General features: G+C 49.7%; 2 protein-coding genes across 5 annotated transcripts in view; one reads left to right on the top strand and one right to left on the bottom strand.

Annotated features, from left to right (window-relative positions):
• Window positions 1-27,939, top strand: part of RABEP1 (rabaptin, RAB GTPase binding effector protein 1) — a 265,953-nt gene that overhangs the window by 73,209 nt on the left and 164,805 nt on the right. The window lies entirely within an intron of this gene.
• On the bottom strand, window positions 865-22,337 carry SCIMP (SLP adaptor and CSK interacting membrane protein). Its single transcript, XM_003358218.4, has 5 exons — window positions 21,249-22,337; window positions 11,053-11,176; window positions 8,839-8,902; window positions 5,199-5,272; window positions 865-2,635 (listed from the first exon to the last, which is right to left on the bottom strand). Exons 2-5 carry the CDS (start codon window positions 11,168-11,170, stop codon window positions 2,427-2,429), a joined length of 465 nt encoding a protein of 154 aa, XP_003358266.1. The 5' UTR covers window positions 11,171-11,176; window positions 21,249-22,337; the 3' UTR covers window positions 865-2,426.

Genomic DNA, 27,939 nt, shown 5'->3' with positions numbered 1-27,939 from the left:
TCCCTGGTAGTACCAGAGGATTTCCTGAAAAAACAACACCAACACCACCACCACAAAACTTACTTGTATCACAAAGAAGATCAGGCCATTGACTGTGTCAAAGGAAACTGTGATCCACTGATTCGTGGCTTGGGTCAACTCTCCTTTCTCAAATCAGTTAAGGTGGAAGGACAGGAGGTGTTTTAAAATGATAGTTTTCCATATTTGTAGGGATTTTAACATCATCATCATCTTCAGGCTTGAAATAGCTTAGGATAGAAACTGTCTTCTTATTTGTAACTTTATCTATGAGTACGAAGCTGGTGGCTAACTTGGGGTTTCCCGTGGGGCTCAAATACACACAAAGGTCTGGCAAGGAGTTCCCTTGTGGTGCAGAGGGTTAAGGATCCAGCTGCAGTGGCTTGGGTTCCATCCCTGGGCCAGGAACTTCCATATGCTACAAGCACAGTCCAAAAAAAAAAAAAAAAGTCCTGTGAAATCTCGATATATTTACTTCTCTCATCCAAACTGGAAACAACTTTGTTGGCAGAACACATGGTTTTATTACAGGTGCCCGATAGAACATCTCAACCAAGTTAACATAGAGAAAAACAATTTGCTTGTTTTGTCAGACTGGTAGATCCTCCATAAATGTTCAGCAATCAATGAAGCTATATTAAGTGCGTACCATGTGTCTGAGCTGGACACTGGGAATTTAGCCCTGAGCCATCGGTGAGGTCATTCATGAGTGTTTGGAGCGAGATGAGGGCAGGGACAGAGACAGAACCCAGAGAAAGACTGGCCTTGAAGACTGGTGGGCTCACATGAAAGACAGAGACAGGAGGAGAACCAGGAGATGGCCCAGAAACCAAGGAGACGTTCACGTGGCCCTGGTCTTTGCTTTTATTGTCATAGATGCGGGTGGTTCACAGAAAATGTAAAAGAGGAAAGCACACGTGTGAGAAACACTTCTCTCCTTTAGCCTTCTTTTTTTTTTTTTTCCCTCTCTCTCTACAATTTAAGAAATGAGTCCTCTCTTTGCCTCACCAAATACCAAAGTTCCCTAAGGCCATAGCTGGAGAACCACTGGCCCGAAAGAAGGCAGTATGCTGGGAAGCTGGAAGTCTCCAGGAGTCTAGAAAGAGAGCGTGGGGGAGGAAGCACGTGTCCCCATGGGTCCAGCAGTGGCTGAGGGAGGAAGCTTGACTGTGGCAGGAACACACTGTCCATCCCTTGAGGAGGAGCTCAGGCCAAGCATCACTGCTGGGCTCTCTCACAGGTCGTGGTGCTCTCCCCACAAGGACTTCCTGGGGATTAGACGTCAGCATCTTCTGAGTCTCCTTAGCACGTGCGAAGTCCTCCTTGGGCTCTAGCCGACCAACTTGAAGGGGCTGATGAGGTTCTGGAGGCAAAAAGCTGACTCGGGCCTCGTTGAACCCACCGGGGTACTTATTTATCAGAAGAGCAGCCCCCACCCCCATCTCCTTAGCTGCAGCCCTTGGCACTCAGAGCCGTGGCTCAGGGACAGGGAGCTGGCAGGGAGGGGCCTGCGGCTGTTTGCTTAGAACTCTACCCAAGGAAGAAGCAGTAATGAAAATTATGAGGAGGGTATCATTCCCCCCAACTCTCATCTGGACTCTGCCATTTAATCACCCGCTTCCTTCCTGTTCCCCATGATTTTTTCCAGGGAAACCCAATTTCCCTGTTGCTCCTCCAATACACATATTGCAAAATAACACCTTTACGGATAAGTTCTGTCCTTTGGTCCAGAAGGTGACCTCTGTCTTTTGCTGATTGTGACGGCTGCAGCCAGGAAGCACAGGAAAAACCCCAGATGAGAACTCGGATCTCTGTGGTCAGCTTGGCTGCCATCACAGAGAGGTCCTGGGCTTTGGGCGGGGTTGGGGTGTGGGTGGGGAGGGTTCTCAAGAACGGAAAGATCCCTCTGCCCTTGAAGAATGCACAAGGCATGACGCACCCGAGAGCGCTCGGCTGTAACGACCACCCACGGTCCCCCTCTGGGTCAGGTGGGTGGGGATGGTGTGGGCAAGACACCTGTTTGATGGGGGCTGTGCTGGGGATGGGAGCTCCGAGACTCTGCACAGTCAACGCCCAGACCTCTTAGAACCACACGAAAGGGGAAAGAAAGGGATCAGAGAGCCGGGCGCTGAGGGGCTTTCTTCCCGGTGGGGGCCGCGCAACTCAGGGGTCCCCCGCTTGGAACCTCGCTCCGCAGACGCTCAAGGCCTGTCTCAGCTCCATCCTCAGGGGCTGAGCCTGGGCGTCTTTCCTCGGGCTGCAGTCATCTCATTGCAGATGCTTCTTCAGAGTCCAGAGTGCTTATGTTACAGAGCTCCAGGACATGACCCCGGGCTTTCGGGACCCAGATACGTACTGATGGTCAACCAGGGACCCAGATACCTACTGATGGTCAACCATTCTTGGTTTTAAAACAAGTTGTGGGAACCCTCTTCCGCTTGCCAAAAAGAAGAAATGGCTGTTTCAAGATGATGATTTTCCATCCTGGCAGGGACATCGACGTCATCATAGTCATTCTCAGGCTCCACGTAGCTTGGGACGGCAACTATCTTCTTATTTCGAACTTTATTTACCGATGAGTAGGCGGCTGGTGGTAGACTTGGGGTTTCCTGTGGGGCTAGAATACACAAAAAGGTATTAGATGCAAAGCTATCGTGTTTGTATATTTTTGACCAAGTGGCTCTGCCTGATTTTCATGGGTTTCAGTGATTGTTTCACTTCTTGGTGGACCAGCTCCCCCTCTTACAGAGGAAACTCACCAGAGGCCCAGTCCTGATGGCCTCAAGCTCACCCAAGTGAGTAAGTGGCCAATATTGGTCAGACGTCTTGACTCCCATGTCCCTTCCTAAGACTGCCCTGCAGTGGGACCCAGGAAGCAGAAGCTTAGACACGAGGCTGACCAGAGCTGACAGTCAAATGAGTAGCGTTGTGTCTTCAGATCCTAATTCTCCTAAGGAAGTGATACAAACCCTATGTCCTTGTGGGCACATCCCTCACAATGACTAACCCTGCTTTCCAGAACTATCCAATTGCTCAGGTCCGAAATCGCTCTCCTAAGGAGGAAGGGGGCAGTGATGTTTCCAAAAGGTGGAACTGGTGGAGGATGGCAACAGAGCCAAGAGATGAACGTGGTGGGAAGAGGATAATGAAACAGCTCAGCTCCTCCTTTGATGGGGCCTGGAACTTCTGCACCACTGTCTTATCTTTTCGTAAGAGAACCTGGAAAATGACCCACCATTTCATCTCCTGCCAAGTCCTACAGTTAGATCCAAGTTCATGTTCAGGCCATCACTAGTTGTGTGACCATGGGTAAGTCACTTAGCTTCTCTGTGCCTCCCTGTCCTCCTCTGTCTGAGGGCTCCAGCAACGTAGCTGCCTCATAGAGTTGTCACGAGGATAGAGATGGTGCCTATGAGGTGCCTACCATGGGGCCTGACACACAGCACCTGCTCAGTACGTGTTCGCTAACATTATTAATTATCCCTTCGATCAAAACCTTTTCATTCATTCCCTACTAAGTGGAAGGCACTGTTCTTAGGGATGGATAAACAGTGGTGAACAAGACACGAGAGGTGCCTGTTTCCTGGAGGAACTAGATAATGAACAAATGAAGGATAACTCAAGAAGACCATGGGGGGTAATTTCCACAAGCTTCATAAAGAAAATTAGCAGCATTTCCTTAGATAGGATGGTCAGGAGTGGCCTCTCTGACGTGGTGACATTAGAGCTGACCCCTAAAGGGTGAGGTCAAGCCAGTCTGTGTAGAACCAGAGGAAGAAGATTCCAGTCAAAGGGACCCGTCAGAATTTTTCTGATAAGAAATAACGAGAGGCGTTCCTGTCATGGCACAGTGGTTAATGAATCCGACTAGGAACCATGAGGTTGCGGGTTCGATCCCTGCCCTTGCTCAGTGGGTTCAGGATCCGGCGTTGCCATGAGTTGTGGTGTAGGTTGCAGATGCGGCTTGGATCCCGTGTTGCTGTGGCTGTGGCGTAGGCCGGTGGCTACAGCTCCAATTCGACCCCTAGCCTGGGAACTGTCATATGCCATAGGTGCGGCCCAAGAAATGGCAAAAAGACAAAAAAAAAAAAAAAAGGAAATATGAGAGGCCCAAGGTCCTTGACACCCCCAAGGTCCTTTATACCCACGCTGCAAGGAATTGGAATATGAATTCACACATTGAACATTGGGAGCATCGGGACTTTTTCTTCCCCCTTTTCTTAATCCATCTCTTTAAAAACAGGTTGCTACCATCCGCAGATTCCAGTGTTACAGACTGGGTGTTTGCGTCCTCACGGAACTCACATGGTGAAGCTCTAACCACCAGTGTGGTCGTATTTAGAGATGGGGCCTTCAGGGAAGGGGCTGAGGTTAAATACAGTCATAAGAGTATGGCCCTGATCCAATAGGATTAGTGCTCTTATAAGAAGAGACACAAGGAGTTCCCACTGTGGCTCAGAGGGTTAGGAACCCGACTAGTCTCCGTGAGGTTCGATCCCTGGCCTTGCTCAGTGGGTTAAGGATCCAGCATTGCCATGGGCTGTGGTATAGGTTGCAGATGTGGCTCGGATCCCACATTTCTGTGGCTGTGGTTTAGGCTGGCAGCTGCAGCTCTGATTCGTCCCCTAGCCTGGGAGCTTTCTTATGCCATGGGTGTGGCCCTAAAAAGACAAAAAAACAAACAAAAAAAGACCCCAGAGAGCTCTCGCCTTTTCACGTGAGGTCATGGAGAGAAGGGTCTGGTCCTCTGCAAGCCGGGAAGAGTCCTCACCAGAAACCAAATCAGATCGGCTGGCACCTTGACCTTGGACTTCTTCTTCTTCTTCCTCTTTTAGGGCTGAACCCACGGCATATGGAAGTTCCCTGGCTAGGGGTTGAATCAGAGCTGCATCTGCCACCTACACCACAGCTTGGGGCAACACTGGATCCTTCACCCACCGAGTGAGGCCAGGGATAGAACCCACATCCTCATAGACACTATGTCTGGTTCTTAACCCACTGAGCCACAACAGGAACTCCTGCACTTGGGTTTCTAGCTTCCGGAACTGTGAGAAAAATCGCTGTTCTTTAAGCCATATTGTCTATGCTCTTGTTTTGTGGGCAGCCTGAGCTGACCAAGACACCTAGATAAATTTGTCATCCTGTCCTGAATGAGATGGTTATCCGCAAAATATACTCACAGGTTTTTTCTGGAGAAAGCATACCCCTGGGTGGCAGAGGGGGTAACTGAACTGAGAACTGGTCGGTAACATTCCTGGAGAGAGAGGAAGAAGAGGAGTTAGTGTTTGGTTTTGATCGTGCCTACCAAATAAAGGAAAACATCAAGGAACGTGGACAGAGTTGAACACTCAAATCTTGATCCCTAAAAACTGGAAGCATTTCCTTCCCTTTCTAAGTGGCACTCTAAAGAAACCATTTCCTTGGAGTTCCCGTCATGGCTCAGTGGTTAATGAATCCAACTAGGAACCATGAGGTTGTGGGTTCAATCCCTGGCCTTGCTCAGTGGGTTAAGGATCTGGCATTGCCGTGAGCTGTGGTGTAGGTTGCAGATGCGGCTCGGATCCCGTGTTGCTATGGCTCTGGCGTAGGCGGGCAGCTATGGCTTCGATTCTACCCCTAGCCTGGGAACCTCCATATGCCGTGGGAGTGGCCCAAGAAATGGCAAAAAGACCAAAAAAAAGAAAGAAAGAAACCATTTCCTTGAGCCCAGGGAACAATGGATTTGAGGGAAGGAAGTTAAAGCATTTAGAGCATGAAGCTCATCATCCTTGCTCACCTGAGTGGGTCAGGAGGGGCAGGTAAGCAGCAGGTGTATTTTGGTTTGTTGGTTTGTTTGTTTGTTTTTGGTTGAGCCCAAAACATGCAGAAGTTCCTCAGCCAGGGATTGAACCCGAGCCACAGCAGTGACAACGCAGGATCCTTAACTCACTGAGCCACCAGAGAACTCCCTAAAGCCGATGTAGTTGGATTTGTAAAAAGATGTTCTCCTCATGCTAAATGTACATACACTATATGACAGCAGTACTGGGTATATATGTTCTGGTCATCACCAAAAGACACATTCCTAGAATGTTACGGCAGCACTATTCATAACAGCCCCAAACCGGATACTTCACGAACACCCATCAGCAGTAGAATGGACCCCTTCATCATGGTTCTCGCCCCCAATGGGATGCCCCATGGCAACAAGAATGAACAATCAGAGTTCCTGTTGTGGCTCAGCCGTAATGAACCCGACTAGTATCCATGAGGATTAGTATCCATGGCCCTGCTCAGTGGGTTAAGGATCCATTGTTGCCACGAGGTGTGGGGTGTAGGTCGAAGACACGGCTTGGATCTGGCGTTGCTGTGGCTGTGGTGTAGGCCGGCAGCTACAGCTCTGAGTTCGCCCCTAGCCTGGGAACTTTCATATGCTGAGGGTTCGGCCCTAAAAACAAAAACAAAACCAAATGAACAAACAAACAAAAAAAACCCCGATCAATCTACAACTACCCATGATGAATCTCACAAAAAATGGTGGACAGAAGAAGCCAAACACCAAACAAAATAGACTGAACAGTTCCATGTATGTAAAACATAAAAACAAGGAAAATGAGCCTAGATTATGTCAGATAGTGGTTATCCTTTGGATGCAGTGGCTGAATGAGAACATGTGGGGTTGAGGTGATGGTAATTTTGTTTCTTGATCTGGGTGCCAGCTACCAGGTCTCTTCAGTTTGTGGAAATTCATCGAGTGGGACGCTGAAGCTGTGCATTTTTCTGTAGTCATGTTATACTTCAGTAAGAAATTCTAGCAAAAAGATAGACTCTACGAATACTCCTTACCCAGACTCCCCATCCCCCCAGGTACCCTGATTTCCACACTGGGACTCGATTCTTCTGAGCCCAGTTCCGGCCTCCCATGTGTGGTTAAGTCCCCTGGGAATGCATAGGCATTTTTAGGTTGTTGGGGTGAGTGGAAGAGGGGACACGTGGCAAGAGCTCCATGAGTGGCCTCTCTCCACCCCTCTGTGGCTCTTCTCAGGAGAGGAGAGACATTTCGCTGACTTTGGGAAAAATCTAGCTTCTCCCACTTTCTCCTGCAGAACCTACCCGACTGCAGAAGGCATATATTCTGCTTGTCTTTGCCATTCAGAGAAAGAGCCCTGCCCTGTGGGGGACACCTGAAGCTGTCCAGGGCTGTCTGTGGGGGAAAGTTGGTCCGGTTTTGCATTAGGAAATGCACTTGGCCATGGAGAAGAGCTCCATTCTGCAATGCCACTTTTATTCTCAAGAGAGGCAATATTCTGGTTATCTAACTCCATGGCACGTTTGTCTTACTCCTCAAGGGGATCAGAATTGGTGAGGAAGAGGTCTGTCATTTGCTGGATCCCTGGAGCCCCAGCAAATTCATTTTTTAAAAAGGCATAGATGTTGTTTTAGACAGTGCATACATTTTATTTATTTTTTATTTTTATATATACATTTTTTTCAATATATATTATTTTCCATTGTGGTCTATCCCAGGAGGTTGGAAATAGTTCCCTGTGCTGTACAGTAGGACCCTGGCGTTTGTCTATTCTAAATGTAATACTTTGCATCTATTAACCCTAAACTCCCGGTCCATCCTACTCCCTCCCTCTTGGCAACCACGAGTCTGTACTCCATGTCTGTGAGCCTGTTTCTCTTTTGTAGACAGGTTCATTTGTGACATATTTGAGATTCCACATATAGGTGATATCATATGGTATTTCCTTCTCTTTCTGATTTACCTCCCTTCATATGATAATCTCTAGTTGCAAAAAAATATGGACCGTGTCACAAATTTGCATGTCATCCTTGAACAGGGACCGCGTCCATTTTCTCTGTATCATTCCAGCTTTAGTATCTATCCTGCCAAAGCAAGTACTTAGATGGTGCCTCCATCCCTTGACCACCTTCTGGGAGCTAATCTGTAAACCCTTGGACTGTGCTGCATGTGTATACCGGGGCCTTGGGCCAGCCAGATAGCTTAGGCTAACAGTGTGACTGATGGTGAATACCCACGGCGTTTGCCTGGGACCCTGGGTCATGCTGTATCAGTGTGGCCTCTGGAGGGGCTGGAGACTCCTCCAGGGTAGCTCAAGTAGGTCACGCAGATGCTCTTTGCTGTGTGACTCCCGCCAGTAAAAACCCTAGAAACCAAGGCTTGTGTGGTTTGGAACGTGGTTGGTAATGTGTCACCCATCAACGTGGGGGAATTAAGCGCTGTCTGTGTGATTCCCCAGGGTTAGGACAGCTGCAGGCTTGCACCTGGCCCCTCCTGGACCCCACCCTATATGCCGTTTCCCTTTGCTGAGTTTAATCAGTATCCTTTTGCGATAATAACCCATCCCCTTTTCTGGGTCCTGTGAGTCCTTCTAGCAAATAATCCAGCCTAAAGGCGGTCTTGGGAACCCCCGACACAGATAGCAATCCTAGAGCCTCAAAGGTATCATGAAATACAAAAGTAAATAGCATGTTTTTGTTTAGCACCATGGCTTTTGGAGGACTATACGTGTCATCCACCTAAAGAAAAGATGAGCAAACTTAGCCGCAAGCGGTGGGCCAAGAACACAGCACCAGACCTGTGACCTCTATCAAACTAGATGAGACAAGGGGGTGCCTGGAAGCAGAGTGAGCCAGATGGCGCCCTGTACCCCCACAGCCCTGAGGCCTCTCCCCTCACAGTGGAGAGGGTTGCCAGGCAGGACATCTCCCTGGAGCTTAAGTCACACTAGCACCGCGGCGTAGGCGCAAGGATGGAAGTAGAAGGGCAGTTCTCATCATCAAAAAGCAGAAGGATTCCCCCCACACACTTACTCATATGTCTTTTCTTCATCCCTCTGCTGTTGCTTCAAGGGCTTGGCAACTGCCCATTTGTTGCCTAAGGAAACCAATAAACATATTCGTTTAGGGAGAATTAGCAAAAGATGTGATTTTTAGAGTTTGGAAGGGATCAGAGACTAGGTGGGCTCAGGACACTTGGAAGAAGAACCAGCCAGAGGAAACAGACTCAGGCTGGGACACAGAGCTAATAAGTGGTAGAGCCGTCTGACTACAGAGCCTGGGCACTAAGCCACAGTGGGCTGTGTCTGTTTCCTCACTGCTTCGTACTGTGCCTACCTAGCACGCAGTTGGCACTCAGAAATATTGGTCGAATGGGTGGCCTGATGTGTGGGTGGAAGGCGATGGGACAAAGCATGGGAAAGGCAGTTTGTGAATTGTGATATCCTGGACATATAAGTTATTATTCATTATAATTTGCTTGTCCATAGGAGGGGGTCAAGGCAAAAGAGAATAGGTAGTTTTTGTTCAGGGTCATACTTTTGCCTGTATCTTAAAAATGAAATATTGGGCTTCCCTTGTGGTGCAGAGGGTTAAGGACCCAGCATTGTCACCAGTACGGGTTTGATCCCTGGCTCAGGAATTTCCATAAGCCGCGGGCGCAGCCAAAAATACAAAAAGAAAAATGAATGTTGGAGTTCCCTGGTGCATGGTGGGTTAAGGCCCTGGTGTCGTCACTGCTGTGGGTCGAAACTATGGCATGGGTTCAGTCTTTGGCTCTGGAACTTTTGCATGCCACAGGTGTGGCCAAAAAGTAAACAAACAAACAAAAAAATTTAAAAAGTGAAATGTTTTGAAAAGGCATATGAGGAGTTCCCGTCATGGCTCAGTGGAAACGAATCTGACTAGCATCCATGAGGACATGGGTTTGGTCCCTAGCCTCACTAGTGGGTGAAGAGTCTGGCGTTACTGTGGCTGTGGTGTAGGCTAGTGGCTACAGCTCCCGTTCGACCCCTAGCCTGGGAGCCTCCATATGCTGCAGGTGCATCTCTAAAAAGACCAAAATAAATAAATACATAACATAAAAATAAAAATAAATAAAAAGTCAAATGGATAGAGGACTATAGGAGCCAGAATACACTTTTTGTATGTAAAAAAAAAAAGAAGAAATTAATTCCATCAAGGGGTGGAGGAGAAAAACCACTGAACTGGGAGTCCAGGGGAGCTGAGTTCTGGATCCAGCTCTGCCACCAATTCCTAGGAGCCCTCAGCCAAGGATCTGCCTCTCTCTGAAGTTTAATTTTATCCCTAAAAAGAGATAGAAAAGAATACCGAAAAGTTTTCGCTTCTTAAGCAGCTTTGATCTTTCCTCACTAGTTCAGCAGGACTCTGAGGCTGTGTCCAGACGCAATGGGGGTACAGCTTCCTGATGGTGAAGGGTTGCCTGCCCAGGTTTGCCCAGGGGCAGACGGCTAGACCTCCCAGTATGTTTACCATCCCCAGGTATACTCCAGGCTTAGGTCATCATCTGCAGGGCTAGAATCTTAAGAAAACACTGCATCAAGGATTTCATGTTTTCAGAGATGAATAGTAGACGCCCACTTGTAGATAATCTAAAACTATATTCATCCTCCAGGACATTGCTTATTTATTTCTGAGGATGCTAAGAACCTCTGGCCAAGGCAGATACAATGCCAGAAAATTCAGAGTATGGTTTTAGAATAAGCATTCACAATGCTTAAACATATGGATCATGGAATGAGTCCATTTTTCATGCCTCAAGACATTTTTTAAAAACTGCTTTATTGGTGAATGATCGACATATGAAAAGCTGTGTATATTTCACATTACAACATGTATATAAGTTGCATGTTGGAATCTAGACAATTTCTAACATTCCATGGACTTCAAGTCCCAGAGGTAAGATGCTATGACCAGCGGCCACACTCAAGAGAGACAGGACTAGATCATTGTATGCCTTGAAACAGATGCTGCTTTCCTTCGGACCCGTGGGGCTAGAACAGGTCTTGGAGATCAGGTCACCTCCCTCCCTTCACTATGCTGAGGGGGACATTCAGGCCCGGAGACACACAATAGTGGCGGGGCTAGGACTCAAACCCAGAGTGCATGATGCTCAATCCAGAGTTCAGCCTCTGCCGGCCCAGAAGGAAGCTTTGTGCCCTAAAGGAGCCTGAATACACTGATAACCACTCCCACCTCCCTCCACCTGCCCTCTCGAGACGGTCATACCTTGTCTAAGCAGACGCCTACAGACACAGAACAGGATGATGCCCAAGCCCGCGGAGACAAAGATGATGGCCACAGCCAAGATGAGCCAAAAATTGTCCCTCCACCAATCCATTGCCATGGGGTCCTGAGAAGAAGGGAGAGAGAGGGATGAGGCATGAGTGAGAGGCTCCCTGGGGTGGCCGGGCCAGTCACTACCACGTGGTGCAGCTCCATCCGTTTAGGGACCAGGTAGCATGGGTTCAGTCAAACCCTGCAGGTTAGTAGCTGAGAGACCTCAGGCCCACTGACCTCCTCTGCAATATGGGAGTGACACCAACCACTACCTCATAGGGGATTTATGAGGATCAGCGGTAAGACATGTACTTATTAGGTCCTCTAGAAGCTGTAGACATAATCCCTGCTCTTTTTTAAACTGTCAAATGTGCAGCAGGAGGGGGATAAGCCTTTCTTTTTTTTTTTTTTTTTTTTGGTCTTTTTATGGCCACACCTGTGACATATGAAGGTTCCCAGGGTAGGGGTCCAATCAGAGCTGTAGCTGCTGGCCTCCGTCACAGTCACAGCAATGCAGGATCCAAGCCGCATCTGTGACCTACACCACAGCTCATGGCAATGCTGGATCCTTAACCCACTGAGCAAGGCCAAGGATCAAACCTGCGTCCTCATGGATGCTAGTCAGATTCATTTCTGCTGAGCCACGAGGGGAACTCCGAAATGCCATTTTTTTCTTTTCTTTTTATGGCCATACGTGCAGCATATGGAAGCTCCCAGGCTAGGGGTCATCACTGGAGCTGCAGCCACAGCAACACTGGGTCCTTAACCCATCGAGCAAGGCCAGGGATCGAACCAACATCATCATGGACACGATGTCGGGTTCTTAACCCGCTGAGCCACAACAGGAATGCCAGAAATGCCATTTAAGACAATAATTGATTGCAGTTGTTTTTATATGAAAGGAGCAACGTAGACTTAATTCATCACAGGGAGACAGAATTTTCAGGACTTGTTTGTTTTTTGAGGTAGGGGTTAGAAAAACACCTCGGCGAGTCTCTTTGAGAGAGGCGTGGTCAGAGGGAGAAGGAACAGGTAGGTACAAAGCAAACTGAAAAGTAACAGGAAGCTGAGGGCTGACAGGGAGGAGGAGCATCTGGGAAGGGGGTCATAATGAGGGAGGGTCACGCAGACAGTAGACCTCACATGTTCTCCCCCCAAGAAAGAAATGGTCAGTTATGCGATGGAGGTGTTGGCTAACACTATGGGAGGGATCATTACGCAGTGATCACCTCGCCGTAGCAAATCGCCACACAGAACGCCTTCGAGGTATGCAGTGTTATATGTCAATTATATCTCAATAAAGCGGGGATGGAGGGTGGCAGGGAAGAAGAGAGCAGAAAGTTGAAACATCAGTAGAAAATCCCCCAGTGGAAAATGATGATTTATAGGCAACTCATGTCTAATAGTCGCTTTCCAGTTGTTGCCTGAATAGTGTTGTGTTGTGATCTTCTGTTCCCATCAAATCTTCAATAAAATTGTACAGCAAAAGCTTGCATGGGCAAAGCCTGGAGAGAGATGACAGGTGTGCAGTGGTTTTCCCAGCTGGCGTGACACATGGGCATGTAGGACAGCCGCTGCCAGGCTGCAAGCAGCAGTGGGGAGCAGGTTGCAGGACAGACCCATAGAAGTAGCCTCTGGGGATTCAGGGAGGTCTTGGGGAGGGGCTGGGCTCCCCCGCTCTGTGGAACTGGCACTTTGCTAGTCCATTTGGATATTAAAATAAAACATAGGAGTTCCCGTCACGGCTCAGTGGTTAATGAATCCAACTAGGAACCATGAGGTTGCAGGTTCGATCCATGGCCTCACTCAGTGGGTTAAGGATCCGGCGTTGCCATGAGCTGTGGTGTAGGTCGCAGACATGGCTTGGATCCCTTGTTGCTGTGGCTCTGGCGTAGGCCGGCAGCCACAACTCCGATTAGACCCCTAGCCTGGGAACCTCCATATGCCATGGGAGTGGCCCTAGAAAAGGCAAAAAGAGAGAGAGGAAAAAAAAAAAAAAGATTCTTGGAGTTCCCATGGTGGTGCAGCGGTAACGAACCCGACTAAAAACCATGAGGACATGGGTTTACTCCCTGGCCTCACTCAGTGGGTTAAGGATCCGGTGTTGCCATGAGCTGTGGTTTAGGTGGCAGACGTGGTTCGGATCCCACATTGCTGTGACTGTGGTATGGGCTGGTGGCTACAGCTCTGATTCCACCCCTAGCCTGGGAATTTCCATATGCCCTGGGGTGCTGCCCTAAAAAAAGACAAAGCAAGCAAGCAAGCAAGCAAGCAAGCCAGCCTGGGCAATATCCTGACATGTCCTGGTTATGTGAGAATCACCTTCCTCTGTCACCTTTCAGCCAATGGAAACTCAGCCATGCGTGTTGATGGAGGCCGCTTCTGACTCATGCTTTTGAGCGATATTAACAGTATCAGTGGGGATCCAGGCAGGCGGCCGAGGAACTGGGGCCAAATGAGGCTGCTGCTAAAGCCATGATTACCGCAAAGACCTTCTGACTTGGCTTACTATTTAAACATGTGTTTGGATTCCTGGCATGGTGTCTTCATTTATTAGGTTGTTGCGTAATGATTTGCATTTTTAGTTCCAAACTTCATTTCTTCTGTAAAGGTTTGGTTCAATCAATGTAATGTTCTTTGGCTATTCAGAAAGTTACATGTGGCGAATCCCGCCGTGTGTAACGAGTACTCTTCCATAAACATGGTTCTGCAGCTCCCTTTTGCGTTCAGCATTGTGTTTTTGTCGTGTGTTGATGTCGGTAGGTGTGCTGGGGATTTACCCTTAAGAGAATGAAGTGTCGGCTACCAGGGAGGTCCCCCTCCCCAGGTGAACACGGAGCAGAAGTTTTGTGGCTGATCACTTTTCCAGGGTGCACAGAATAAAGTGAGAGAGGAAGGAGGCCAAAGGGAAATCGGAAACCCGTGGAGAATAGAAACTTGGCTCTCAGTAGGGGCCTGTGAAATTTAGTTTGCAGGGCTCAATGAGGTCAAAGGGCACTGGAATTAAGAAGATGCCACAGGAGTTCCCATCATGGCTCAGTGGAAATGAATCTGACTAGTATCTGTGAAGACCCAGGTTCGATCCCTGGCTTCACTCAGTGGGTTAAGGATCCGGCGTTGCTGTGAGCTGTGGTGGGGGTCACAGATGCGTCTCAGATCCTGTGTTGCTGTGGCTGTGGTGTAGGCTGGCAGCTGCAGCTCTGAATGGACTCCTAGCCTGGGAACCTCCATATGCCACGGGTTGGGCCCTAAAAAGAAAAAAAAAAAAAGATTCTACGTATCAGAAGACAGCATCTCTGTTCAACAAATCTAAACTGAAATCTCACCTTCTTTACTTTTGGGGAACCAGTTAGATACATACACACATACAAACATTGATGCTTACATAGATACATGGATAGATGGAATGAGAGATGGATGGATAGACTTTTCTTCCATTTTCTCATTCTTTTATTTATTTATTTATTAGCATCGAACTGTAGTTAATTTACAATATTGTGTTAGTTTCAGGTGTACAGCAACGTGATTCAATTGAATTGATTCAATTCAAAATATATATATATTCTTATTCCAATTCTTTTCCTTTATGGGTTATTATAGGATATTGAATATAGTTCCCTGTACTATACAGTAGGTCCTTGCTTATCTATTTTACATGTAGTAGTGTATGTATATTAATCCCAAACTCCTCATTTATCCCTCCCGCCATTCTCCTTTGGTAACCATAAGTTTGTTTTCTACGTGAGTCTGTTTCTGTTTAGTAAATAAGTTTATTTGTATCATTTTTTTTTTTAGGGCCGCATCCATAGCATATGGAAGTTCCCAGGCTAGGGGTCGAATCGGAGCTGCAGCTGCTGGTCCACGCCACAGCCACAGCGACTCGGGATCCAAGCCACATCTGCAACCTATACCACAGATCTTGGCAATTCGGGATCCCCGACCCACTGAATGAGGCCAGGAACTGAACCTGCCTCTGCGTGATTACTAGTCAGATTAGTTTCCACTGCACCACAATGGGAACTCCCTGTATCATTTTTTTTTAAGATTCCATGTATAAGTGATATAAATATGTCTTTTTCTGTCTGATTTACTTCACTTAGTATGATAATCTCTAGGTCCATCCATGTTGCCGCAAATGGCATTATTTCATTCTTTATAGTGGCTGAGTAATATTCCATTGTGTGTGTGTGTGTGTGTGTGGTGTGTGTGTGTGTGTATTTATCACATCTTCTTTCTCCATTCATCTGTTGGGGGGCTCTCATTGTCTTTTCTCTTATTTAAATGTCTCCTGATTCTTAGTCTAATTTTCCTCTCATATTTTCTATCTCTTTTTCTTTTATTCTTGAAGGATTGCTCCAACAGGAAACATAAACATACTCTTTAGAGCTGTAGAAACACCAACTAGGTCAGAGGAGAAAGCTATTGCATCTGAGGAGCATGACTGGGTGGGAGGAAGAAAGTGGGAGGCAGGCAGCTCTAACTTTCCACTAGAAAGCCTCTGAATTCCTTGATTTTCTAAAACTTTTGCATTTACGTTGATAACACTGAAAAAAGAGTCAATCAACCTTATAGCGTAGCTTACCACTGTTCAGACTTCAAGTTCAAAGAAATTTGATTTTCATCAGATTCTTGGGGAGGAAAGAGGAAGTAGGACGACGTCAGAAAGCGAAACTCTGGGTCACTTTTCAGAACTATGCAGAGCGGTAGGTATTCTGCAGTTTTGTTCTTACGAATGGAGTAGGTTTGATTTGCCATCAGATGGTTTGTGTACGTTCAGTGTGCCAAGCAGCCTGCAAGTGCTTTCTCGTCCTCATCATCACAGCCTTTTCTAGATGGGGGCTGAGACGGAGCGCAGGTGGCCTGGAACAGGTCACCCAGGCAGGAGGGAAGGCAGACACTTTCCCTCTGGGTCATAGGCCTTCCTCTCTTGATGTTAGTCATGGCGGCCCTCAAGTCATCAGGAAAGGCCAAATGGACATCAGGATATCTTACTATAAAAGGAGTGTTGGGAGTTCCTGCCATGGCGCAGCGGAAATGAATCCGACTAGGAGCCATGAGGCCGTGGGTTCGATCCCTGACTTCGCTCAGTGGGTTAAGGATCCGGTGTTGCCGTGAGCTGTGGTGTAGGTCGCAGATGCGGCTCAGATCCTGTGTGGCTGTGGCTGTGGTGTCAGCCGGCAGCTTTAGCCCCAATTGGACACCTAGCCTGGGAACCTCCATATGCAGCGGGTGCAGCCCTAAAAAGCATAAAGGAGTATGTTGCTGTGGTGGTGATATGGTGGTGTGAGGGGGCCAAGGGGGTCCCCAGAATGAAAGATCAGGGCCCACGGTGGAGCATGAAAGTCCCAAGTTCCCCACATTCGAAGATCAGAGAAATATCGCTTGTCCCCACCGACTGCTGAGAGCTGCCTTTTCAACAGAACCAAGAAGAGCTTGTCTTTGGGGAAGAAAGCAGCTGAGAGAAGAGGCCCCACGAGAACCGCATCCCATTCCCAGTTGGATGTTCTCGGGGCTACCAAGGTAGTTTAATGACAAGGTGCCCCCAGAGAGGGGTCAGGGGCTCTGGGGAGAGATGGCAGGGAGTACAGCCAGTGGGGAGTGTCTCAAGGCTGCACGGTCAAGTTCGGGCCCTGGAAAGTTATGGAAGCTGAATGCCACCTGTGTTGTCGGCAGGCCTGGGGTAGATACGGTCGTGGGCCACAGGCATCCTGAGAGCTACTGGAGCATGGGGGCCAAGGGACGTTTGCATGACAGGATGCTGGCAGTCAGCCCAAAGATGCAGCCGAGTCTCTCAGGGGACCTCCCTGGACCTGTTGGGCCAGGGCTTAAGTCCTCACCCAACCCCACAAACTTGGTCGGCAGGACTGGCCCCCTGAGGGGAGACTTCCTTTGAGAAACCGTCTGTCCTTGTCCTTCTCCTCAACCCCATACCAGAGAAGCAAGGGTGGGGGAGCGCCGCGTAGGGCACGGGGTGGGTGGCCCTTCTGCTCCCTTCATGGGACGAGGAGGGAAGCTTTGAGTCAAAGGTAAGACGGAAATGTGAAAATGACCATGGCTGAGTTTTTAAAACTGAAACGAGTCTGCTTAGTAATCAAAAGTAACTGAAAAAGCCTTGGAATTGGACTGAAATATCACCGAGGGAGGCCACTCCCCACTGGAACAAGGCTGGAGCCCGGGCAGCCGTGGTTATTAGAAGCAAATTCTATCTGTTTGCTCTGGCCGTTCTAACAACTGACCACGGATGTACTGGCTTAAAACAACACAGAGGTGTTATCTTACAGTTCTGGAGCTCAGAAGGCCAACACGATGGCTCTTGGCCAAATCCAAGCGCAGGCAGGGGACTCTGCTGGAGAAGCCACATGCCTTGCTCTTCCCAGCCTCTGGAGGTCGCTCTTTTCCTTGGCTCCTGGCCCCTTCCTCCACCTTCAAAGCCAGCAGTGTGGCCTCACTCTGACAGTTCATCCCTGGTCACAACTGACCTCCCCGTGGGCCTCCTCCTCCCGCTTATGAGGACTCCTGTGATTACACTGGCCTCACTGGATACTCTAGGATCATTGCCCCATGGCCAGGTCAGCTGATCAGCGACTCACCTCCACCTGGGACCTTACTGCCCCTTTGCGCCGGAATCTGACATATTCACAGGTTCTGGGGATGGGGATGGGCACATCTTGGGGTGAGTGGGGCCACCACACAAGCCTCTCCATACTCATACTGCCATCAAGATGACTGTAGCTAAAGTGGTTCCATGTGTTTATACATTAAGAAAAAACTTTCTTGGAGTTCCCGCCGTGACTCCGTGGTTAACGAATCTGACTAGGAACCATGAGGTTGTGGGTTCGATCCCTGGCCTTGCTCATTGGGTTAAGGATCTGGCGTTGCTGTGGCTGTGGTGTAAGCTGGCAGCTACAGCTCTGATTAGACCCCTAGCCTGGGAACCTCCATATGCCCATGGGAGCAGCCCTAGAAAAGGCAAAAAGACAAACAAACAAAACCTTTCTTTTTGCCTTGTATTGCTGTCTCCAGAAAGAAAGGGAAAAATATCAGTGGTGATTCTTCCACCTTTGACAAGAAGTCTGTCACACAGTGCCCCACGTGATGACCCAGTGAGGAAGCAGCCAGGATCTGTCCCACAAAGCTGGGGACAGACAGGGGCCTCTACTTCTGGGAGGTGACGGCCACATGGGAGGGGAAAGCTTCATTTCCAAGAGTCTGAGGTCAGAGGAAGGGTCTCAAGGCAGGACTTGGACTCAGAGATAAGGCAGAGTGGGGGCCCTTGGCCCAGTGTAGACCAGAAGAAGGTAGGGGCCAGCGTGGCCCCAGAGCTGGTCCAACCCCAAACCACAGCAGGGCCAGGGTATGGGAGTATGAGGGGCTGAGTCCTCAGATGCAGCTGAGGGGCCGGCTGTCGGGAGCTGCAGGGCCTGACCTCGGCTCCTGTCAGCTGGAGGGCATTTGCTGGCACCATGGATGGAAGAAGGAAGCGGAAGAGGAACATTGGGAGCTGCCTTTAGTTGTTAGTTACTGAGGACCTCGGGGTGTCAGGCCCAGGACGAGACCTTGAGGAATATGAGAAGTTCCCAACCGGGGACCTGGCTGCTTTTGCTTTCCTAAGGTTCTCCAGAAGATTCTAATGGGAGGCCAGTGTTGAGAACCAGTGATTTACATTTGTCACTTAATCCTTAGTATAACCTGGTGTTGGGGGGTATTATTATGATCACCCCCATTTTGCAGATAAAAAGATAGAACTCAGCGAGATTAAACAATCCGCTAAAGGCCACACAGCTAGTAGTTGACTGAGATTGCAGCTCAGCCCAGTCTGGTGCTAAATGAAGTTCGTGCTCTTTTTTATTCTGCCCTGCTGACACCAAGCCGATAAGCATTTCTTTTCATAACAGAACTGAAAGCAGAATCCTTGGTCAAGGACTTCCAATAGCGGCAAAACCTCCGTCTTTAGCTTCTTCCAAAAAATAAGAACCTCAACATGGAAATGCACTTTCAAAAAGTAACACACATCTGGTGCTACTTTACCATGAGTTACAAGTACTTGATGTGTCAGGGGTCCTTCGGTCCTCATAACCACTCTAAGAGGCAGATCATACTTATAATCCCATTTTATAGATAAAAGGATAGAGGCTTAGAAAAGCTCAGTTAGGAGTTCCCTTGTGGCGCAGCAGGTTAAGGACCTGGTGGTGTCACTGCAGCAGCTTGGGTCGCTGCTATGGCGTAGGTTCCATCCCTGACCTGGGCACTTCCACATGCCTCGAATGTGCCCCGAAAAAAGAAAAGAAAAAGAAAAAAGTAAAGCTCAACTAACTTGCTCAAGGTCACAGAGCTAGTAAGCGGAAACATCAGAAGCCAAACCCAGGTCTTTCTGACACTAAGGCTCTAAATTGTGAGCACCAAGACAGGGCTTTGGGAAGTCTGCTAAGATGCAGATACCAGAGCCCTAGGTCCTTCCTGTACTCCCAATTCTGATTTGTAGGTCTGGTGTGGGACTCAAGAATTAGCTTTTTTTTTTTGCTTTTTAAGGCTGCACCCAAGGCATATGGAAGTAGGCATAGGGTAGGGGTAGAATCGGACCTGCAGCTGCCTGCTTATGCCACAGCCCTAGCCACTCAGGATCCGAGCCACGTCGGTGACCTATGTCACAGCTTGCAGCAATGCCAGATCCTTAACCCACTGAGTGAGGCCAAGGATCAAACCCAAGTCCTCATGAATACTAGTTGGGTCTGTTTCCACTGAGCCATAACGGAAACTCCTGGTATCAGCATTTTTAAAAAATAATTTTTTCACGGCCACACCCATGGCATGTGGAAGTTCCCAGGGCTGGGAATGAAAGTAAGCTGCAGTCGAGACCTGTGCCACAGCTGCAGCAATGCCAGATCCTTAACACACTGCCCGGGGACAAGGATCAAACCCACACCCCTGCAGCAACCCAGGCACTATGGTCAGACTCTTAACCCACCCTGCCACAGTGCAGGGAATCGGCATTGTTAACAAGCACTCCAGTTGGTTCTCCGGCCTTGGGGAGGAACACCACATCCCTCCAGCCTGCAGAGCCTCCCCCACCCCGCCCCCGCCCCTGCCCCCGGCTGGGGCAGGTGAGGAAGCCAGGGACTTGTTCCCTGCAACCTTCATAGGCAGTAGCAGCAGCAGTCAGGAAGCATGAAGGCAGTATAAAGGGCTCCTTGAACCCAAAGATCTCTCCTGTTTTCCTGCCACATTGCCTGGAAATCCATCAAGTCACTTCCCGTCATAGCAAAATTCTCTGCTCCCTCCTCTGCCCACTTCTCCTCCATTAAACTCATTGGCCTGGGTGTCCAAGGAAGAAGAACTGATTTTTACTAGGGTGTGAATGACCTCAATGGAGCCTCAGGATTGCTTCCCTGGGCGCTGGCAGGCACAGGGGCATCCTAGAAGCTTGTCCAGAGACCTCAGAGGGGAGTCATAACTGGAGATGATACCAGGATGAAGTTCCTGCAGGACTGCAAAGCCCCGGGAAGACTCTTGGGCTTCGTCCTCCCTGCTGGTGGTCCTCTCCGGACCTCACGGACTAAGATTGAGGACAGATTGTTAGTTTAAAATACTGAGAGTCAGTGTGTTTATAAACGGCGCAGGTGTCAGGAAAGAGGACAAAATAAAATAAGGGATAGGTAAAATAAGGGATAGGAGAGAGAGCAGGTGCTCCCTTCTTGGGCGCAGAGGGAAAAATCAGCTTTTACGAGGCATTGGGGGTGGGCTGTTCCCCAGAAGCAGACCGGTGTGTGGGGGCAGGAAGTTCAGAGCTCACACCCTGAAGCACCCATTCTCTCGGAATTAGGCAGGGTCCACCGCCCGGGCGCTGGGTAGGGTGGGTGGGAGGCAGACAGTATGTTATGATCGATCTGAGAACTGCATTTTTCCTCCACCTGAGTCCATGGACTCGTCTGTGACAGCTGTCTGTTACCGCATCGGTTCACTGGTTCACTGTTTGTCTCCCACCCCAGCCTGTAGGCTTCAGGAGGGCAAGGGCACGGCTGCTCCCTTTACCACTGTTTCTAGTGCCTAGAACAACACCTGGCACGCAGGGGGCGGGGGCTCTACATGCATCTGCCAATTTATGAATGATGCCCCGGCCTCTTTCCCTCTTTCCTCTGCCGACTTACCTTCTAATGATACAGATCAGGAGGCAGTTTCAGGGTCTGAACTTCAGGCGCTGGGTGTTCTAATCCTAAAGCACCTCTCCTGGACACGCAACCTTGGGCAGGCTCCCCGCTCCTCTCCTGCCTTCGCCCCAGGGTGTCAAGCAGCTGGCTGGGAAGCAGAGGCCCGGCAGGTGTGGTGGGATGGAGTGGCCCCTTCCCTCTTGTTTCTGCTCTTCCTTCCAGTAAACTAAGGCACTCAGTTCTGCGTGGTGTCAGGCCAAGAGAGCTGCTAAAAGCAACCACCACCCCAGCCCCAATCTCACTTCCCCAAAAGGTGTTTCCGGGGAGTCGGTGACAGAAATCACATTTACTGTCTGTCACTGGGAATTCCGGGGACTGTGGCTTTATTCAGAATTGGCTTTTTTTCCCCCCTTCAACCAAGATCCTCAGAGTAAGACACCAGTTTACAGGGTGACAGCTACACATACATTCACATAAATGAAACAAGTTTCCCCAAGCACTTTATGGCACATGGCGCCCTCCCGCCAGCATTTCCTCATCTCTTCTAGCCTCTTTCGGGAGAAGCAGTCCTGAGTGCCAGCCCCTTAGTTTACTTCAAAACCCACCAATGGTCATGCCTGTATATTGGCACATCTGAGTTTTTCGCAGGAAAAAGAAATGATCTGGAATAGTCATGAGTTCAGAAGGCGTGGGTCGAAGGGAGGTGTTGTGGGAAGTTAGTTGCAGAAAGTTGCAGCTGGCAGAGGCCTGGAGACAGTCTCTGAGGAGGGCTGGCACACACGCAGCGGGCAGACGGGAGGTCGGAATGGGAATCCAGCTCCTTGCTCTCAGCCATTGAGGGCTTCGTGGTCTGAGTCCCAGGCCACCTCCCCGAGGCCTGCACTGTCCAGGACAGCAGCCACTAGCCCCATGAGGCTAACCAACTGGGCACTAGATGTTAGCTAAGTGGCTTGCTAGAGCCAAGATGTGCTGTAAGCGTGAGATACACACTGGATTTCAGAGACTTGGTACAGAATGAACGTAAAAGGTCTCACGAAGAGATGTTTATCTTGATGAGCTGTTAAAAGGATAATATGTTGGATATAGTGGGTTAATTAAAATGTATTTAAAATTAATTTCAGCTGCTTTTCCCTATTTTTTTGTTAATGATTTTTATTTTTTCCATTATAGTTGGTTTATAGAACCTTTTGTTTTGTTTTGTTTTGTTTTGTTTTTGTCTTTTTAGGGCTGCCCCCATGGCATATGGAGGTTCCCAGGCTAGGGGCCAAATTGGAGCTGTAGCTGCTGGTCTATGCCACTCCCCCTGTATTTCTTTCCCCTCCTCAGTTGGAAACCCCCCCACCCCCCCCCCGCCCACTCTTGCCTTGTTCACCTTCAGATTCTCAGGATTACCATCCAGGCAGGTCGTACTTGCCGATGTCAGCTCAAAAATTGTAACACTGTGTCACAACAGAAGAATGGATAAATAGGAGGGAATAGGCAGACAATGAAAGACTACCCAGAAATTTTTTAAAATGAAATCCTGACACACAACAGTATAGAGAATCCTGACAACATTACATTAGGTGACAGAAGTCAAATATAAAAGAGCACAGCCTGTATGAGTCTCTTCATGTTAAGTTCAAGAAAACGATCCCGATAGAAATCAGACTTGTGGTTTCAGTGGGGGCAGAAAGGGCCTGACTGCAAAGGGCACAGGGGAACTTTGGGGGTGATGGAAATCTTTACATCTTGTTAAGAAGTTGTCAGATTTAGCCGAGGCGCTTCTGGGAGCTCCCAGAGGGTCTAGTGGTGAGGATTCAGTGCTCTCACTGCTGCGGCCCGAGTTCATGCCTCGGTCTAGGAACTGAGATCCCATATCCTGATGCGCCCCAAAAGGCACTTGACGGATTATTATACTTCATTTAAAAACTAAAAATAAAAAATAGAATGAACTGCCTTTCAAGTTAATGACAGGCTGGGCGGGGAATGAACTTTGCTGGTAGGAGCTGGAGACTGTTGAATTCCTCTGGGTTCTGGAGGGAGGAGATTTGGGGTTCTGGGCAAGAAGGAGGTGGAGTTTCACAGGAGAATGGGAAGAGGAGAAGGGGAGCCAGCTGGATGGTTCAAAGGGGGAGAAGCATCTGGTGGAAGATGGTTAGGGATGGAGTGGCCAAAGGGCCAGTGGCATTTTAAGAAGAGGGCTGTGGAGTTCCCGTCGTGGCGCAGTGGTTAACGAATCCGACTAGGAACCATGAGGTTGCGGGTTCGGTCCCTGCCCTTGCTCAGTGGGTTAACGATCTGGCGTTGCCGTGAGCTGTGGTGTAGGTTGCAGACTCGGCTCGGATCCTGCGTTGTGGCTCTGGCGTAGGCCGGTGGCTACAGCTCTGATTCAACCCCTAGCCTGGGAACCTCCATATGCCGCGGGAGCGGCCCAAGAAATAGCAACAACAACAACAAAAGACAAAAAAAAAAAAAAAGAAGAGGGCTGTCCTCTGTTAGTTTGCAGTGGTTTGCATTCTTGCGTGAGAAACTTCTCCTATCATTCCTAAAATCTACTGCACCTGTCAGTGCGTTGGTGAGCAGCTTTGTTTAGGTGGTGGAATCGGCCACGTTTCACCCCTGGGTCAGTGCACAGGCTCACTCACAGGAACTTGGAGCCTGGCCACGGAATGAGGCAGTCTCCCCGGGCACCCACAGAAGCCACAGAGGAGGGCTTTGGACTTTGCAAGGTGTGGAAGGAGGGTTTGAGCAGCTCTCTACTAGATCTCCAGCATCTGCATGATGTAGGTGATCTTGACGCTACACCTGCAAATCAGGTGAGTCAACATAAGCAGCACTTGGCTGAATTCACCGTCAGTTCCCAGATGATCACTGCTTATGCTCAAAGTTCCCGCCTGCCCTCCTCGCTGATGTCAGCACCAGCAATGGCCGCGTGGAGAGTAGGTGGCCTCTTACAGTCCACGGGTGCCTGAAGAAGGGCAGGGCAGTGTCTTACAAGGAGTCCATCCCTCTTCTCCTTGTCTGTATCCTCCCCTTTCTGTGAAAGCTTGACCGTAAGTCCAAGAGAACTAAGAAGAAGGCGAGCCAAACACCTTTTTCTGCACGTGCATCCTTCAGTGACAGCTTATCATACCTGCTCTCAGATGAATCTTGGCGTCTGATTTGTTTCCTTACAGCGCTTGACTCTGATCATACCTGCTCGCCCATCCGAGTTTATGGCTTCTCTGGCCACAGCTAGAAACTGAATTTATTTGCTAGCAAAACGGAAAAATAATCCTAAAATCTTAACGTGGCAAAGTTGTGGTGAAACAGATCCTCCCATGGAGCCAGTGGTCGCATATGTGGATTACAAAATCCTTTGGGAAAGAAAAGAGTGATACTTTAAAAAAGTGATCACACTGTTTGATTCCATAGCATCATTTTTTAGAAATCCAGCCGAAGAAATAATCTGAAAGAAGTAAACTCCTAAGGCGAGATAAACAGGGGGCTGTCCAGCAGTCAAACAGCAAGGCACTTGGGGAAGAAAATTGCATAAGGGCCACCGGATGGGATGGGATGCTGCAATCAAGGGATCATAAGGAAGAAAACAATATGAATTGTTGGGAAACCACATAAAATGAAGAAAGCAGAATACTGACTTGTGTCGATGCGGCAGCCATGTCCGGTGATATTACTTGAGGGTGTGACCAGACGTCTGCAGGAAAGCATGGAAAAGGGATCCTGATTGTTTAGTGGCGGGGGGGTTAGGACCCTTCTTCCTTTCCCTCCTGCCTGGCCTTGCTGTGCGACATAAAGCGAACATGCTTTCTTCTCTTTAAAAAAAAATTTTTTTTTCTCTTCAGGGCCGCACCTGCAGCATATGGAAGTTCCCAGGCTAGGGGTCGAATCTGAGTTATAGCTGCTGGCCTATGCCACAGCTACAATAACGCAGGATCCCAGCCGAGTCTGCGACCTACACCGCAGCTCATGCCGGATCCTTAACCCACTGAGCAAGGCCAGGGATTGAACCCGCATCCTCATGGATACTAGTTGGATTCCTTTATGCTGCGCCACAACGGGAACCGCAAACAACATTCTCAAAACCGCGGGATCGCATTTTACAAGAGTTTCTGCTCCCTGTTCTCAAACAGGCCACTTTTCTAGTGTCCCCGAGAGGTTCGGGGTGGGGTGTTAGCACAGCTTCCAAGGCCTCGGATCATTCCAGCTTCCTAGCAAGTTTAACTCAGGATTTCTAGAACCCACTCGTCCTTCCTTGGGTCCAACCAAATTGCCTCTTGCTCTTTCGTACTTTTTTGTATGTGTTTGGCTCTAAGAATGTGGAGGGAAACTTGAACCTGTCCCTCAGGGGCTCCTGGCAGGTATGCTGGTGTCCCGTTAAGTGGGTGGAGGGGACCAGGGGTGGTGACGTGCCGATGACAGCGATGGCGTCTGTGTTTCTATGTCTAGGAGGTACTTACACCAAAATAAAACATAGGCGACTTTCCAAAACACCTCTATCTGGGAAAAAAGGCTGGGAGGCAAGACAGCAAACTCTTTTTTTTTTTTCGTTTTTTTCTTTTTACTTTTTAGCGACTCGCAGCTTCCCAGGCTAGGGGTCGAATCAGAGCTGCGGCTGCTGGCCTACACCACAGCCACAGCCACACAGGATCTGGGCTGTGTCTGCAGCCTGCACCACAGCCACAGCCACACAGGATCTGGGCTGGTCTGCAGCCTGCACCACAGCTCATGGCAATACCAGATCCTTAACCCACTGAGCGAGGCCAGGGACGGAACCCACAACTTCATGGTTCCTAGTCGGATTCGTTTCCGCTGCACCACAACGGGAACTCCGAGACAGCCAGCTCTTCGCCAAGAGTGCTGTGAGGTGGTGGGATTTGGGGTCATTGTGTCCCCTATTAGCTCTGCCGTTTCCCAATTTTCTGAAAGTAAAACAAGATGCTAAAACAATAAAAGATATGCTCCCAGGCCTTGTCTTCTCTGGGCTCAACAATCCCCTTTGGATGCTTCCTCAGAGGGCCACACATGCAAAGGGACCGGGAAAGGGAGTGACTTTAGGGACAGGCGCTTTTTGAGAAGGTGGAAGTGAAAAGGACAAAGCTCAACTCAGGTCTCCTGCACAGCGATTGTTTCCAGGGAATGAGGGCAGACGGCCCCACTGAGATCGGACCTCAGCCTAACACTCCCTGACCCCGAGGCCTCTGGAAGGCAGGAGGCCTTGCAAACACATCCTTGAGGAGTTCCCATCATGGCCCAGTGGTTAACGAATCCGACTAAGAACCATGAGATTGCGGGTTCGATTCCTGGCCTTGCTCAGTGGGTTAAGGATCCGGCGTTGCCGTGAGCTGTGGTGTAGGTCGCAGATGCATCTCAGATCTGGTGTTGCTGTGGCTCTGGCGTAGGCTGGCGGCTACAGCTCCGATCGGACCCCTAGCCTGGGAACCTCCATGTGCCTAAAAGGACAAAAAGACCCAATAAATAAATAAATAAATCCCTGAATACCAGAGACACAGGGGCAGACACCTAGCCGGTGGCGTTCCAGCCTTTTCATCCAAAGGCTTCAAAATGTAGCCCCAAGTTCACCCCAGCTTCAGCACAGGCCAGTTAGGGTCCTCACGCAGGTCAGTCCCCCAGACTCGCCATCGTGATCCAGAGAATGATAACAAGCCGCTCGCAGTACACACATCTCACTCCCAGTCACTCCGTCATGTCAGCCTGAGCAGTGGCCTCCTCACGGGCCCCACCGTACGCGCAAGGGGATGGAGGCCCGAGGAGACGTGGTGATCCCGAGCTCGCCAGCCCCACTGCCAGCAGGGCCGGCTCTTCAAGGCCCCTGTTTCTCCGACCCCACCCAGTGGTGGTGCCAAGGCCCCAGGCTCCAGTCCCCAGGGCCAGGCCCAGGACACATGCCCAGGTGCTTCCCCGAGCTGCAGGGGTGTCCAGATGTGAGCAGCTGACGAGTCAGCAGTGTCCCGGGTGCTGTGGCCTGGGCGCAGCTGGGGAGAGGCGGCTCCTCGCCCACAGGCCTCCACGCCTGGTGACCCCACTTCCCCTTTCTGCTCAGCCGGCCAGGGAGAGGCCATCACCCAGCAACCAGGCCCTCTTCCAAGAAAGCTGACACCTGGGGCCTTCCAGGAGCCAGAATCTTCTCACTGTCCCTGTGCTCCTGCAAGGCCCACCTCAGACCCTCCTGGGTGGAGGGATCAGGCCGCAGGTGGGGACTTGGCAGTGCGTGGGGGTTGGGTGGGGGAGGGTCCCCAGAGACGGGCCTGCCCGGAGCACCCTGGAGCTCCAGAAGCCTGACTCCCACCCAGACTCGGAGACAGACCTGGGTGAGAAATACTGCCCCACAAAGAGAGTGGTTCTCACAAACCCTGGGGGAGCCCTGGCACCGCCGACCCAGCCTTTTCTGGGGGGTGGGGGGAGCCTCCTGTTGCTGAGGGTGAGTGACAGGCTACCTCTGGACTTGGGTCCAGATGACCGCTGGACTGAGCCGTCTCCCCACAACACCGGCGCCTCTGAAATGGGGCCCAGGGGTGGGGAAACCAACCAACCATTTTGTGGAATTGACTGTTCTGACTCAAACGAGCGGTCTTGTCAGTAAAAATAGCCAAGCTGGTGTGCACTGTGTCTGCCTGGAGCGAACAAGTTGTGACTGTTCTCAGCGATCATGATGATACCCTGGCCTGTCTGGTACACATTTAACAACCAG

Source organism: Sus scrofa, chromosome 12 (genome assembly GCF_000003025.6).
Source record: "Sus scrofa isolate TJ Tabasco breed Duroc chromosome 12, Sscrofa11.1, whole genome shotgun sequence".
Taxonomy (NCBI): domain Eukaryota; kingdom Metazoa; phylum Chordata; class Mammalia; order Artiodactyla; family Suidae; genus Sus; species Sus scrofa.
The sequence above is the reverse complement of the archived record's forward strand: the minus strand, read 5'-3'. Positions and strand labels throughout refer to the sequence as shown.